This window comes from Anomaloglossus baeobatrachus, chromosome 2 (assembly GCF_048569485.1).
Source record: "Anomaloglossus baeobatrachus isolate aAnoBae1 chromosome 2, aAnoBae1.hap1, whole genome shotgun sequence".
NCBI lineage: Eukaryota > Metazoa > Chordata > Amphibia > Anura > Aromobatidae > Anomaloglossus > Anomaloglossus baeobatrachus.
In genome coordinates, this window is record NC_134354.1 from 148,011,376 (window position 1) to 148,027,699 (window position 16,324).

At 45.2% G+C, this 16,324-nt stretch overlaps 1 protein-coding gene across 1 annotated transcript in view; it reads left to right on the forward strand.

The window, feature by feature from the left end:
* The window catches only part of SH3KBP1 (SH3 domain containing kinase binding protein 1), a 547,421-nt gene that overhangs the window by 416,756 nt on the left and 114,341 nt on the right, over positions 1-16,324 (forward strand). The window contains exon 9 of the mRNA XM_075335430.1: positions 12,492-12,599. Coding sequence (XP_075191545.1) covers positions 12,492-12,599 — 108 coding nt within the window. The remainder of the gene's footprint in view (positions 1-12,491; positions 12,600-16,324) is intronic.

Sequence of the window (16,324 nt, forward strand, 5' to 3'; positions counted from 1 at the left end):
AGTGCGCGGTGACATTAAAAAATGTGACCGATCACTGCGTTGTCAGTGTTACAGCTGGCTGTTCCCACAGAACACCAGCTGTCAACACAGATGAACTCATTGAACTCACCTCAGGTGAACGCTATGAATTCACCTGAGATGAACTTAATGCTGGCTTAGGCTATGTGCGCACGTTGAGTATTTGGTTGCAGAAAATCTGTTTCTCCTTGTTGAAAAACAAACCAAAAACGCAAAACAGTATTGATACTTTTTTTCTTGCCAGGATATGCAGATTTTGTGCAGAAATATCTACCACCTCTACATCTCCTGGCAGAAAATTGCACTGAAAATGCAATGCGGTTTTGATTCGTTTTTGTGCGTTTTTCTGCCAGAAGATGGAAATTTGGTGCAGAAATGTCTGCAACCAAATACTCAATGTGCGCACATAGTTTAAGCCGCTAATCCGGTATTGAGTTCAAAGAGTTCACCTGAGGTCATGGCTGGGATTCCCACCTGATGTGAACACATTGAACTTAGTGAAGCCACCTCAGATAAACTCATTGAATTCAATGCTAGATTACCGGCTAAGGCTGGCTATGTGCACACGTTGAGTATTTGTTTGCAGAAATTTCTGCACCAAATCTGTATGTCCTAGCAGAAAAACGAGTGAAAACCGCATCACATTTTTGTTGCATTTTTCTGGCAGGAGACGCAGGTGTCTGCAACATATTTTTGCAGCAAATCTTCATCTCCTGGCAGAAAAACGCATTAAAACCAAATGCTCAACATGCGCACATAGGCTAAGCCAGTAATCCGGTATTGAGTTCACCTTAGGTGAGTTCATAGAGTTCATCTGAGGTGAGTTCATTGACTTGAGGTCACAGCTCTGTTACCATGGGAACTGCCAGCATTGACCTCAGGTGAACTCACTGAAGTCACCTCTCTCACAACTGCTGCTCCGTCAATTTGTCCCAGACGCTACAGTGATCTGTCACGTTTTCTAATGTGACCGCACACTGTGACCTCAGGATGTAGCAGAGCCTAGAACGTTGTAAGACGTTGTGGTGTAGATTATGTCGGACCCGCAGGGGTTATTTGAGTTGAGGGTTAATAAATTTGAAAAAGCAGGTGTTTTTTTTATAAATAAAGAACTTTTGCCTGTGTTTTGTGTTTATTTCCTTTTACTTACACGATTAGTAATGGGGGATCTCATAGACCCCTACCCATTACTAATCCAGGGCTTCGTGGCAGCTGTGATTTCTTGACAAATCACAGCTGTCATTAACCCCTTATATTACCCCGATTGAAACAGCACCAGGGCAATTGGGATGAGCCGGGTTGTATCATCATGTATCGTCATGTATCAGACTTTAGAATGGATGAACGTTATGCACTTGTTCCTCTTTTTTAAAACTGGGTACATATTGGAACCCAGAAAGACCCACAGACTAATGGAGTTCCTTTGCTTCCCTTTGCATCAGTTGTGCAACAAATTAGTTTTAGTGATAAACAGTTTATACTGTTTGTCTGTTCCTCAAATGGAACAAATAGATTGTCCGAGGTGTGAATATAGCGTTAGTATTTATTCAAAACAGGAGAACATCTAACCTTAGAGTGACCTTGTCTATACCCTGTGCTGTCCCATACTATGTTTTCTATATTTATGACTACTTGTTTTAGGGTATTTTCATTCTGAGTACATTGGTGCTTTTCTTTTTTTTTCTCCTTATACCCACACTTTTAAGGAATAAAGAGTTCATACTGCATAAAAAACCAATTACTTTATACCCTGCTAAACGCTTCTCCTATTATATGTATGGCCTGAAACTGAAAGGATCATTAAGTGTGTATGCTGCAGCAGGCTCTTAGCTGCCGCTAATCAGGTTTTATGGCCTGCTAACTTTCACACCATTTGCAGCTTACATGCTAATGTGTTGCCAATGTCACAGTGAAAAGGCCTTGTCTGGTGCAGACATCCCCCACTGATTTCACAAAACATCACTGATGACAAATGGGGCCGTCTGACATCAGGGAATGTTAGGAGCACAAGAGTCATTTCAGTTGACAGCAGCATTTCCAGCATTTTAACTCCTTCACATATGTACGGCACTATATATGTATAAAAATCAGATAATTAACAATTAAATATTGACCTGTTTTTGGCTTGTAAGTGGCATATATGAAAAGGGATTGTCCACTATGTTATACTTTACCTTCAGATAGGTCATCAATATCAGCTCGGTGTGGGTGCAATATCTGGCACCTGCAGCAGTCAGCTGGATGCTCTGTTGTGGATGTTACGACACCACTGGAGTCTGCTCCAGCGACTTCTACTCCGATCGCCAGGTGACGCCGTGTTCCTGCCTTGGATAGTGCTGGTGATGGGAGAGTACCGGTGGGCGCAGGCTCCGATCATCCACTGGGCTGGGTTATCTTGGGATCTGCAGTACCGCTGGCTGACTGTGGGTGGCATGTGTCTTCCAGCTGAAGTTGCCAGCGTTCAGCTACAGCCAATGGGAAGACACCACACCCTTCTTATTTCCCCTCCTGTCACATGACCACTGCCAGAGATAGTTCTGATTTTCCTGGCTCCTTTACGTCCTATTCTGTTTGGTTATTCCTGTGTGCTGACTTCTGCGTGTTTTCTGACTATCCTCCTGCCTACTGTTTTTGTACCTCGCTGCCCGATCCGGATTTGACCTCTGCTACGTTTGCTGACTACATCATTGCCTGCTGATTCTGTCCCTGTTCCGCAATTCCTGGTTTGACCCTGCCTGACGACTACTCTCATCGGACTGCAGCCTTCCACAGGTAGTGATCTCCAGGGCCCTGTGTAATTCCAAATCCATGTATAGGGGTTAAAGGGTTTCAGGGTTCTGGGGGTCCTGCTTGGTGAGTGGCTTCCCTCTAGCCTCCCTATTACAGTCCATCTGAGTCTGTGGATCCAGGCAGGCGTTACAGTGGAGTGGAACAGCACAGCTCTGTCAGCTGTATACTGGGCGTGGCTTGTTACTGAACATCCACTCCTATTTGTCACAGGTGTGTCAGGGTGGTCATGTGGTTTCCGGCCATAGAAGGTCATAGTATTTGGCTGCACAGAATGCTCCCCATCTTTCCATTATTCCTGCTGTCAGTATTCATAGGTATCGGTAGCTTTCCTGCTGGATTCATCTCTCCCCCTTTTTCGGCCCAGCAGGAGCTCGCCTTTCAGCCAGATGCTGAGCATCAGCATTATCTTGGTGCTTAAATACCCCTTCCTTGGACTGGTGCTGGTGATGTTTTTCAGTTCATTCAAGTCTTGATTGCAAGCAGGTGGCTTGTACTCCTCTGTGATATCGTTGCTGAAAACATTGCTGAACATGTACCTGAGTTATCTGTAGATAAGTAGTTCATGCATTTTCCCCTGTGTGTCTTCCTTGTGTTGTCTATAGTTGTTTAGTGGGGTTGACGGAGAGCTCATCTCATCTGTTCCCTATTTAAGACCTAGCACAAGTGATTTCTCTTCCTGTTCGCTTGGTACTTCCCCATACTTAGCGTGACACTATTCTAATGGTTGGCGGAGGATCTGCAGTACCCCTCTGAGACTGCTACACAGTTAAAGGAGCTGAATTGTTCCGGACCACAACTGATCACTTCCGGTTGCGCTGGCACCAAAAACAGCTGATCGGTGGGGCTGCTGGGTGTCACCCATTCTCTAATTTGATGTTGATGGTATTTACTCATTTGGTCATTGGCCATCAATATATAGAATTGGACAACCCCTTTCATTTTGGTCCTATAAGCATATAGCAGTCATCCATCAAGTTACCATTGCTCGAGATCGAGCTGAAGGCTGTTGGAAAAAAAAATCAAGAACTTATCTGTTAAGACCTCATTCAGATTTCCATGATTTTTCATATCCATACTATTTTTGTGATTTTGCAAGGGAAATATACAATTAAATATACATGTGATCTATCTTGTTTCTGCGGAACCTTTGTTTTTTGCTAACCTTATTACTAGAGCTTCTTGGACTCGCAAAAAAACGGGACCAGCAGGTCTGTGCTAAATTTTAAAAAAACCCCGATCCGCTCCGGAATCCGGTACCCATATAAGTCTATGGGGACCAGAATCTGGAAATTAAAAACAATGGTGGAAGCGATAGGGGTAGGAGCAAGCACGGTATACTCACTGAGGCTGTGTCATGGCGGCACACTCCTTCCGGGTCATGCTTTCCCTTCCGGAGCCGACAATTGACTATTCACTGCATTGCCCGCCCACCGGTGCGTGTAATTGTTTGCAGTTAAATGCGCCCCCCACCTTTAGTGTCAGCTGACTACAACCAACCACAGGCGCCTGAACGGCCAGTGGGCGGGGAAAGCAGTGCAACTGTCTGCGGGTCAGTATGGTGGTATAAAAATAAATTAATAAATAAAACAATCAGTGCATGGTCCCCCATATTCTGCTACCAGCACAGATAAAGCCCACGGCTGCAGCCCCCAGCTGTCAGGCTTTATCTGTGCTGTGTATCCAGAGTCACACAGGAGTGTGCAGGTGTATAGAAATACATGCTGCTGACCCGCTCTTGTCAGAAGAGTGTACGGCGTGCGGTCCCCCCAATTTTGATACTCAGCCAAGATAAAACCAGCTGGAGGCTGGTATTCTCAGCCCGCAGCCGCCCGGTATTGTCGCATCCATTAGATGTGACAATCCTGGAACTTTACCGACTCTTCCTGAATTGCTCAGGTGCAGTGGCAATCGGGGTAATGAGGGATTAATAACAGTGCACAGCTGCTACTAAACCCTAGGTTAGTGATGGCACAGCTGTCTATGAGATACCTGCATTACTTACCTGTAAATAAAAGTAAATAAGTACAAGCACAGAGAAAAAATCCTTTATTTGGAATAAAATACAAAAACACACCCTCTTTCACCATTATATTAACCCCCAATAACGTATAGCGTAATCCACACGAGATCCCACTCCACTTTCAGCTCTGCTACATCTCACAGCGAGTGACCATAGAGAACGACTGCCGACTGTGAGTGTAGACTATGACTGAGCCACGATGAGCAATGACTGAAGGCAGACGCTGTCATAGGCTGGGGGCACATCTAACTGCAACCAATCACAGATGACAGGACGGCTGGTGTGCGGGGAAAGCACGGAAAGCTGTGTGTATGCGATGAGCCTATTGCACAGTACAGGAAGTGAATGCGCGACCTGGAAGCAGTTTGCCGCCATGACACCAAGTCTCCATATGCATTGTTTTCTTTATTTTCCCTTTAACCCCATAGCGACGGCCTAACGTCTCAAGACGTCGGAAAAACAGGGTACTTATTCTGTTCCGACGTTTTGAGACGTCAGGCCGGAAAAAGGTTGTAGCGCCCCCCAGTGACAGAAAATCTCGGGGGTTTCAGCTACCGGGGGTAGCTGAGACCCCCAAGATTATGAATCGGGGTGTTTTTTCTGTTCCCCGATAATGTGATCGCCGGTATACACCGTATACCGGCGACAACATTAAAAAAAAAAAAAATGGCAAATACTACTAATTTCTTTCTCATCTGACATGATCAAACATAGAAATATAGAAAACATAGATCAAACATAGAAATATAAGCCCCCAAAGCCCCCGGTACCGGAGAAAATCAACCCCCCCCCCCGGACATCCAAAATGGCGCCGACGCGCGGCGAAAACTCCCGCCGCCGCCGGCTCTGCATTCATTTCCCTCCGATCTGAAATGATCAAACATTTCAGATCGGAGGGAAATCTCCTCCCCCTGATCCCTCCTCCGGTCCACCGGAGCTGTCTGGTCACCGGAGCCCCCTCCGGTTCTCCAGACCTTGCAAGATGGCGCCGGCGCGCGCTGAAAGCTGCTGCTGCCGCCGCATTCATTTCCCTCCGATCTGAAATGATCAAACATTTCAGATCGGAGGGAAATGTCCTCCCCCTGATCCCTCCTCCGGTCCACCGGAGCTGTCTGGTCACCGGAGCCCCCTCCGGTTCTCCAGACCTTGCAAGATGGCGCCGGCGCGCGCTGAAAGCTGCTGCTGCCGCAGCCGCATTCATTTCCCTCCGATCTGAAATGATCAAACATTTCAGATCGGAGGGAAATGTCCTCCCCCTGATCCCTCCTCCGGTCCACCGGAGCTCTCTGGTTCCCCGGAGCCCCCTCCGGTTCTCCAGAGCCCTCCCTCCGGTCCACCGGGGTCCGATCCACTATATCCCGGTATCTCCCACCCGATCTGGGATCCCCCGTTCCCCCACCGCCCCCGCACAGTACCTCAATAAAGAATCGCTGGGCCCCCCTTCCTCCCTTCTCCGGGAAAATGGCGGGCGCATGCGCAGTGTGCTTGGCATAATCTGCCTCCTGCACCCGGCAACAAAAAAAAAAATTCTGATTGGCTGTTTAGATTTGAATACTGTGATAGATCCTATCACAGTAGTCAAAATGCCAATATTTGATAAATATGGCAGCATTTAGGTCTGCCTTTCTCCTCTCTCCCTTGTAGTTGATCTGGGAGAGAAGAGAGAGAGACTACGTGCTGCCATATAGAGAGAAAAAGTTATAAATTCACAAAGATCATCATATTCCCAATTTTTCTGATCACCCCCTGTGATCATCCCCTCCTCCATCATTCCGTCATCCCTCGCTGCGTCATTCCCCTAAATATTTTTTTTTATAATCTTTATAAAAAAATTTAGGGTTTATATAAAAAAAAAAAAAAAAAATACTAGTGTTAGGTTTAGGTTTATTTTTTGTTAGCCAGGGATAAAAACAAAAACCATGGCCCGCAGGATGTTTACGGCAGAGCAAGCGTACTCACTGCTTGCCTCCGGCAGTTCTGGGTCAGAGACCGAATCGGCCTCAGAAAGAGATTTTTCGGATAGCGGTGACGATTCGGCTTCCTCCACGGGGTCCCACATCCCGCCAGTCGCCACTGCTGAAGCGTCAGGGGCAGGACCTAGTTCTGCAGTCCCCCATGCTCTCTGGTACCCCGACCCGTCCTTTACCCCACAAATTCCCCCTTTCATAGGAGACCCTGGCATAAAAATAAATGTCACCAATTTTGCCCCACTGGATTTTTTCCAAATTTTTGTTAACCAACAAGTACTTGAGCATATCACCCACCACACCAACTTGTACGCCCGTCAATATATTGCCCAAAAGCCAACATCTGTCCATTCCCGTTCCTGGATCCCCACAAGCGTCCCGGAAATCAAAAAATTTTTAGGCATTACCCTCAACATGGGAATAGTGAAAAAACCCAGTTTACGCTCCTATTGGGCAACTAAATCTGTCCACACCACCCCTGTATTTGCAGCCGTAATGCCCAGAACCCGATATGAGACCCTATTGAGATTCCTCCATTTTAGTGATAATTCCCAAGTCCCCCCAAGAACTGACCCCAATTATGACCGCCTTAATAAATTGAAACCCCTAATATCCCTCCTGAAAGAGTCCTTCCTAACTTCCTACAGCCCAGAGGAGAACGTTTCGGTTGACGAGTCCCTAATGAGTTACAAGGGCCGTCTCTCATTCCGTCAGTTTATTCCCTCCAAAAGAGCCAAGTATGGCATAAAATTATATAAAGTGTGCGAAAGCACCAGCAGGTACACGTGTAACTTTATCATTTATGAGGGTAGGGACCGCCAAATAAGCCCACCCAACTGTCCCCAGACAATTAGCATCCCAGGAAAAATTGTCTGGGAGCTAATGACGCCATTTCTTGGTAAAGGTTACCACGTGTACACCGACAACTACTACACTAGTATCCCCCTATACCAATCCCTCCATGCTGCAAATACAGGGGCCTGTGGGACAATAAGGAAAAACCGTGTTGGTTTGCCGGCACAGTTAGTGTCCAGATGTGTAGAGAAGGGGGCGTCATTCGCACTGGCAAGTGACAAACTGCTTGCCGTAAAGTGGAATGACCGCAAGGACGTCTACATGCTCACCACCCTGCATGAGGACACCACTGTGTCGGTCAGAGAGAGGGGAGCCACCAGGGACAAACAGAAACCCTTCTGTGTGACCCAATACAACAGGTTTATGGGTGGCGTGGACCTGTCTGACCAGGTGCTCCAACCATACCTGGTAAAGCGGAAAACGAGGGCCTGGTACAAAAAGGTAGCAATCTACCTGATACAGATTGCTACCTACAACAGTTTTGTACTGTATAAAAAATCACAAGGGGCCCTCACATTTCTGCAGTACCAGGAAAAAATTATTGAGTCCCTCATGTTTGACTCAGCGGCACCAGAGGCAGCCTTCGAGTCAGAGAATGCCCGGAGACTAACAGAACGGCATTTTATGCGTCTCATGCCTCCTACTCCCACCCAAAACCGTCCTAAAAAAAGGTGCCGGGTCTGCAGCAAACAGGGCAGTAGGAGCGAATCAAGATATTACTGTCCCATGTGCCCTTCCCAGCCAGGACTTTGTGTTACCCCCTGCTTCGAGATCTATCACACATCCCACAATTATTAGACATCATACACTATTCCCAAATTGTGTGGTAGGGTTTTTCTTTCACAACATTTATATTTCCTGTGTAGTGAGCCCCTGTGTTACTTGTCAAATAAAATTTACTATTTTCATCAGTAAAACACATTTTACCCCATTTCACAAATAATTCCAAGACTTGATCACTCACATACCGAAGTGTTATGCAGACAAATTCTCCTCATATGCCCACGTCTGCGTACTCCAGAATGTGGACCCCGCAAATGTTCTTGAAACATCTGATCATCTGACAAATAATTCCAAGATTTGATCACTCACAAAGTTTTAGCACCAGTCATCTTAGTCTGACTGCTATTACAACTATGTCTTGGTGATACGGGCATGATAATTTTATTGGAGGATCTGAAGCTGTTCTGTAATTTTACACCATGGGCTTTACTGCATGGTTCTTGCCGAACCTCCTGCACTGGACAATACTTTTATAACCCTGTGGGGGACTGGTTGTTTTGTGCATATAGCGGTTCCGACCTTGGCAGGTAGGAGCCTGTTATGATGTACCATGTCGGCTGGCACAATTGTCCCTCATATAGGGATTGATGGTGCTAAACAGACATTGTACGACCAGTCTCTGAAAAATTAACGTGTCCTTCTAGCCCTCCTGGTGTTCCTTCATCTCTGGAACAAGCACAAGTCTGCCATATAATTGGCGGTATTTTCCTCCACATTTTGCCCTTCACTCCAAGATAAAATGTACAAAAAATCCATTTATGTGGGTTTTCAGTTGTTCTGATAATACATAGGCTCTGCAAATCAAATAATCCAAAATTTGAAAAGTGCACCTTCCCTTCCAAGTCCTGCCGTTTGCCCAAACAGACGTTTTTGACTACATGTTGGGTATCGCTGGACTCGTAAGAAAGTGGGTAACAAAATAAGGGGTCCACGTTTTGGTGTTACATCTTGTAAAAGTGGAAAATTTGGTGCTAAAGCATCACTTTTGTGAAAAAGAAGAACATTTTCAATATGACAACCTATTGTTATAAAATTCTGTGAAGTACCTGTGGGTTCAAAATGCACACTATACCCCTAGATAACATCCTTGAGGGGTATAGATTCCAGAATGGGGTCAGTTGTTGGGGAGCTCTACTGTTTAGCCACTTTAGGGGGTCTCCAAACACAACATGGCGTGCGCTAATGATTCCTGCCAATTTTGCAGTCAAATGGCGCTCCTTTCATTCCGCACCCTGCCGTGTACCCAGACAGTTGATTTCCGCCACATATGATGTATCGGCGAACTCAGGAGAAATTGCACAATACATTTTATGGTGTTTTTTTTCCTTTTACCCTTGTGAAAAAAAAAGCTACATGGTTGAAGTAACAATTTTGTGTTAAATTTTAATTTTTTTATTTTCATGGCTCAACGCTATAAAGTTCTGTGAAGCCCCTGGGGGTTCAGGGTACTCACCAAACATCTAAATAAATTCCTTGAGGGGTCTAGTTTCCAAAATGGGGTCAGTTGTGGGGGGTTTCTGCTGTTTAGGTACCTTAGGGGCCCTACAAATGCAACATGGTGCCCACAATCTATTTCAGCCAAATTTGCTTTCCAAACTTCAAATATTGCTCCTTGTGTTCCCAGCCCTCCCATTTGCCCAAACAGAGGTTTCTGACCACATATGGGGTATCACCGCGCTCATAAGAAAGTGGGTAATAAACGTTGGGGTCCAATTTTTGGAATTACCTCTTGAAAAAGTAAGAAAATTAATGCTAAAGCAACATTTTTGAGAAAAAAATGAAAATTTTCAATATGACAACGTAACGTTATCAAAATCTGTGAAGTACCTGTGGGTCCAAAATGCTCACTATACCCCTAGATAGAAGCCTTGAGGGGTCTAGTTTCCAGAATGGCGTCACTTGTGAGGGGTTTCTGCTGTTTAGGTACCTTAGCGGACATGTAAATGCAACATGGTGCCCGCAATCTATTTCAGCCAAATTTGCTTTCCAAACTTCAAATATTGCTCCTTGTGTTCCCAGCCCTCCCATTTCCCCAAACAGAGGTTTATGACCACATATGGGGTATCACCGCGCTCATAAGAAAGTGGGTAATAAACGTTGGGGTCCAATTTTTGGAATTACCTCTTGAAAAAGTAAGAAAATTAATGCTAAAGCAACATTTTTGAGAAAAAAATGAAAATTTTCAATATGACAACGTAACGTTATCAAAATCTGTGAAGTACCTGTGGGTCCAAAATGCCCACTACACCCCTAGATAGAAGCCTTGAGGGGTCTAGTTTCCAGAATGGCGTCACTTGTGAGGGGTTTCTGCTGTTTAGGTACCTTAGCGGACATGTAAATGCAACATGGTGCCCGCAATCTATTTCAGCCAAATTTGCTTTCCAAACTTCAAATATTGCTCCTTGTGTTCCCAGCCCTCCCATTTGCCCAAACAGAGGTTTCTGACCACATATGGGGTATCACCGCGCTCATAAGAAAGTGGGTAACAAGTTTTGGGGTCCATTTTGTTGTGTTATTTCTTCTAAAATTGATTACATTTGGGGTAAAGCAACATTTTTAGGTAAAATTTTATTTTTTGCTTTTTTCATTCCACATTGCTTTAGTTCCTGTGAAGCACCTAAAGGGTTAATAAACTTCTTGAATGTGGTTTTGAGTACTTTGAGGGGTGCAGTTTTTAGAATGGTGTCACTTTTGGGTATTTTCTGTCATCTAGGCCTCTCAAAATCACTTCAAATGTGATGTGGTCCCTAAAAAAATGGTTTTGTAAATTTTGATGTAAAAATGAGAAATTGCTGATAAACTTTGAACCCTTCTAACTTCCTAACAAAAAATATTTTTTTTTCCAAAATTGTGCTGATGTAAAGTAGACAAGTGGGAAATGTTATTTATTAACTATTTTGTGTCACAGAACTCTCTGGTTTAACGGAAAAAAAATTCAAAAGTTGAAAATTTCAAAATTTTCAAACATTTTGCCAAAAATCATATTTTTTCACAAATAAACGCAAAACATTTTGTCCAAAATTTGGTACTAAAATGAAGTCCAATATGTCACGAAAAAACAATCTCAAAATCAGTGGGATCCGTTGAAGCGTTCCAGAGCTATAACCTGCTAAAGTGACACTGGTCAGAATTGCAAAATTTGGTCTGGTCATTAAGGTGAAAATTAGCTCCGTCACTAAGGGGTTAATTTCCCCAGTGCCGAATCCGGATCATACACCTGGAATCTCATGGTCGGCACCCAGGCATCTTTGAAACTGCGCGGATCTGGACTTTTACAGTCTGGATCTGCTCAGGCCTACTTATTTCTACTCTATGTAAATATAACACTAAAGTTATAAAGATTTACTATTTATCTAAGCCCTTATGCTTCCAAGTATAGACTTAAAAAATGGAAAATATTCATACACAGCTATAGTTGCTAATAGAACGAACTATAAGGATATGTTCATAGTGGTGGCAGGAAAAACACAGTGTACAATTCCCACATTGTTGCATTTTTGGTGTGTTTTTTGTAGCATTCTTTCTATGTTTTTCACCAATTAATTTGCTACAAAATTGTTTAAAGATTTGACATGCTGCGTCTTTGGAAAAACAAAGCAACTCTCAAAATAGACGCCAGAGATCCCATTGATTATGTGGTGCTGTACAATGTTCCTGCTTTACATGCAACAAATGCGCTGCATAAAAAACACATTGAAAACCACGCAAGAACATCACGTATGACTATATCTGACGAATAATCAGAAATGTTATGGGTTAAATACTTGATCGATTGGTTTCACCCAATGGAAACAGTTTTTAATAATAATAATAATAATAATAATAATATTTATCACTGATTTCATCTACAATTGGTTATAGTTATAATTTTCAGGATATAGATATATTTTAATGCACATAAACTACATATTTAAGAGACAGAACAATTTTCAAAACTATCTTCTAATTTTGTAATTAAAATACCGTTTTTTGAAAATTCTTGTTTTCGGATGATATATTCTTAGCAAGATTAAAAAAAGCAATGTGAATAGTTATAACGTGATTTTTTGTTTAACTAGGACTGTGTAGACGTGGGATGGTGGGAAGGAGAACTAAACAGCAGAAGAGGAGTGTTTCCAGATAACTTTGTCAAGCTCCTTCCTCCTGATTACGAGAAGGAAATCCATGTGAGTGTCATTTTAATGTTATTTTTAGCTGTGTTAAAACCCTTAAATATTGGCGTCCTTTCACACATTTAAACATTTAGTGAACTTTGAAAGGGATTGTTCATAACTGTACATTATCTTCTGAATCACTCCAGCATAAAATGAAAAATGGTATGCTTACTTCATGGATTGGCATAGTAGGCGGTGAGTCTCCCAGCTGTCACTTCACCACTGCAGTCACTCAGATCCTGCTGATTGGCTGCAACCTTTTGGCAGTCTGTCAGAGGAAATGTCTTAGGCCTCTGCCACATTCACGTGAAATTCACGCACGTGCCGAGAGACACGTATTTCCCCTGCGTGTTGCGTGCAGGTAAGTACGTGTCTCTGGTATGGGCCGGCCACGTGTGTTCTACGTGTGCTATCCGCGATAGCACACGTAGAACCGGTAATTATCATACTCACCTGGTCCTTCCTGCTGTCTGCGCTGCTGTCCGTGGTGCTGATCCTCGGTCTCCAGCCCTCCCGTCTCCCCGCTGCTGCTGCTGCCAGGCAGTGAAGTGAATATTCTATGAGATTAATGAGCAGCGGTTGGCAGCAAGAGGCAGCAGCGGCAGAGACAGGAGGGCAGGATAAGGTGAGTTAATGTTTGTTTTTTTTTTCACTGACACGTGTGTTTTCTCCGGCGCGTGTCACACGGGACCGCATCCACACTACACCCGTGTAATACGGGTGCGGGCCGTGTGACACCCGTGCTGCCGGAGAAAAAACGGACATGTCAGCGCTTTGAAAAACGCACACACGTAGAAACGCACACGGACACACGTTCCGTGTGGTTTTACGTGTGTGTGCCTGCTACCCTAGGGTAGCATTGCTGTAGGTGTCTCCGTGCCGCCGGTACGTGTAAAAAATAACAAACACGTGCCGGCGGCACGGATGTGTGTCGCAGGCCTTAAACAGCGAATTCACAAGATGACAATATGTTATGCTGTTAATTTATAACATCTCCTGCTATATGGACATTTTACCAAAACCCAATGAAGTTGAACTAAAAAACAACCAAACAGTTGGAATAAAAGTAAGGATAATACACTTGGCCAGATTTCATCTTTATTTTATGCAGAGTGGTATTAGGGCACACATAGATGCGCTTGGATATTTAGAATTTCATTAGTAGATGTTCAGAAAAAAAAATTGTACCCATCTGAGAAAAAAAAACTGTTTAGTTGCATGCTGTATATATTAAGGTTTAATCACATTATATAAATTCTTAACGTGTTTTATATAAAGTATATTGCATGCAAGTGACAATACCTCCCACACATGGCATCAGACCAAGCATATTATGGCTGCACATAGAGGCCAGTACTAAACCTACACCGGGCCTGGGCCAAATATAACAAGCCCAGCTGTACTGCTCAGTTAGGGTGCGCTTACACGAGCGTGAAAAACTGACGAGTGCAATGCGAGAAAATCTCGCATTGCACTCCGACCAATGTTAGTCAATGAGGGAGAGCAGTTGGTCAACTTTTCTCGCATCCAGAATCTGGAAGCGAGAAAAGTCGCAACATGCTGCGATTTTCTGCTAGAGCCGTATCACTCGCATCCGCTCAAGTGAATGGTGCGAGAGAAACATCGGACTGCACTCGGATGTTATCCCAGTGCAGTGCGATATACACACAGTCTGACAATGGAGGAGATGGGGAGATTAACCCCTCCCTCTCCTCCGCAGCACCCACCATCAGCTTCACAGCTGTGACCTGATTGCAAGATCGGGTGACAGTCACATGACACTCTGCTCACAATCGCAGCAGAGCCTGAGCCGGGGTCATTAGCATATTGCATTTGATGTTCTCACATTGGATGCCATACGTTCGTGTGAGTCCAGCTTTTAAGGGACTCTGTCAGCACAAAATGACCGTTCAAACAGTGGCGTAACTACCGCGGTCGCAGCGGTCGCCATCGCGACTGGGCCCGGGCGGTTTGGGGCCCGCGGGGACCCGGCAGATCAGCAGCCAGCTCCTCTCAGTGAGAGAGAAGCTGCGCTGATCTGTCACAGTGCACGCGCCCACTATATGACCCGCTGCCGCCCCCGACACCGGGCCCTCCTGCCCGATGTCAGCGGCGGCATCGGGGCCCCCCTCCCCCGTCACCGCGCACAGTAATAATGAAGCATAGAGCGGCCGGCGCCGCTCTGCATCATCATTCTCCCCCTGTGCCTGCACGGTGACGTCACTCCTGTGCGACTGCTGTGCTGAGTGCACAGAGCGCAGGGAGGGAGGACGCCGACCGCAGCACCGGGAGAACGAGGAGAGGGGAGGACGAGCAGCAGTGGAAGGAGGAGAGCAGGGAGTACAGCAGCAGTGGAACAAGGAGACGTCAGGACAGAGCAGCAGTGGAAGGAGGAGAGCGGTGAGTACTTGTTTTTTTTTTTTATATATATATATATAAGTGAGTACACGTTGGTCAGAGGCCTGGAGTGGGGAGGCTACATTATACTGTACATGGAGGCCTGGGGTGGGAAGGCTGCCTGATACTGTACATGGAGGCCTGGGGTGGGGAGGCTGCATGATACTGTACATGGAGGCCTGGGGTGGGGAGGCTGCATGATACTGTACATGGAGGCCTGGGGTGGGGAGCTGCCTGATACTGTACATGGAGGCCTGGGGTGGGGAGGCTGCCTGATACTGTACATGGATGCCTGGGGTGGGGAGGCTGCATGGTACTGTACATGGAGGCCTAGGGTGGGGAGGCTGCATGATACTGTACATGGAGGCCTGGGGTGGGGAGGCTGCATGATACTGTACATGGAGGCCTGGGGTGGGGAGGCTGCATGATACTGTACATGGAGGCCTGGGGAGGCTGGCTGCATTATTATACATGGAGGCCTGGGGAGGCTGGCTGCATTATTATACATGGAGGCCTGGGGAGGCTGGCTGCATTATTATACATGGAGGTCTGGGGAGGCTGGCTGCATTATTATACATGGAGGCCTGGGGAGGCTGGCTGCATTATTATACATGGAGGTCTGGGGAGGCTGGCTGCATTATTATACATGGAGGTCTGGGGGGGCTGGCTGCTATATTATACATGGAGGCCTGGGAGGCTGGCTGCTATATTATACATGGAGGCCTGGGGAGGCTGGCTGCTATATTATACATGGAGGCCTGGGAGGCTGGCTGCTATATTATACATGGAGGCCTGGAGAGGTTGGCTGCATTATTATATATGGAGGCCTGGTGAGGCTGCATAATAAACATGAAGGACACCTTATACATTGAATATAGAGGTGTAATATACATAGAGGTCTATGAGGCTGCATTATACTGGAGGTCTATAGGGCTGCATTAAAATGGAGGTCGGGGGGGGCTGTATAATACAAAATGAAGGGACACCTTATACATGGAATATAGGGGTGAATTATACATGGAGGAGTATGGGGCTGCATAATACCATCTGAAGTTTTATGGGGTTGTGTTATAATACATATAGGACTATGGGGGCTACATTATAATATATGGAGGACTATGGAGGCTACCTTATACACGGACTATGGAAGTGCATTATAAAACATGGAGGACTATGTGGTGCAGTATAATATATGGAGAACTGTGGGGTGAATTTTAATACATGGAGAACTATGGGAAATGCATTATAATTGAAGGGCTACTTTATACATGGAGGATTATGGGGGTGCATTATAATATATGGAGGGCTATGTATCTGCATTCTAATATATGAAGGGTTAT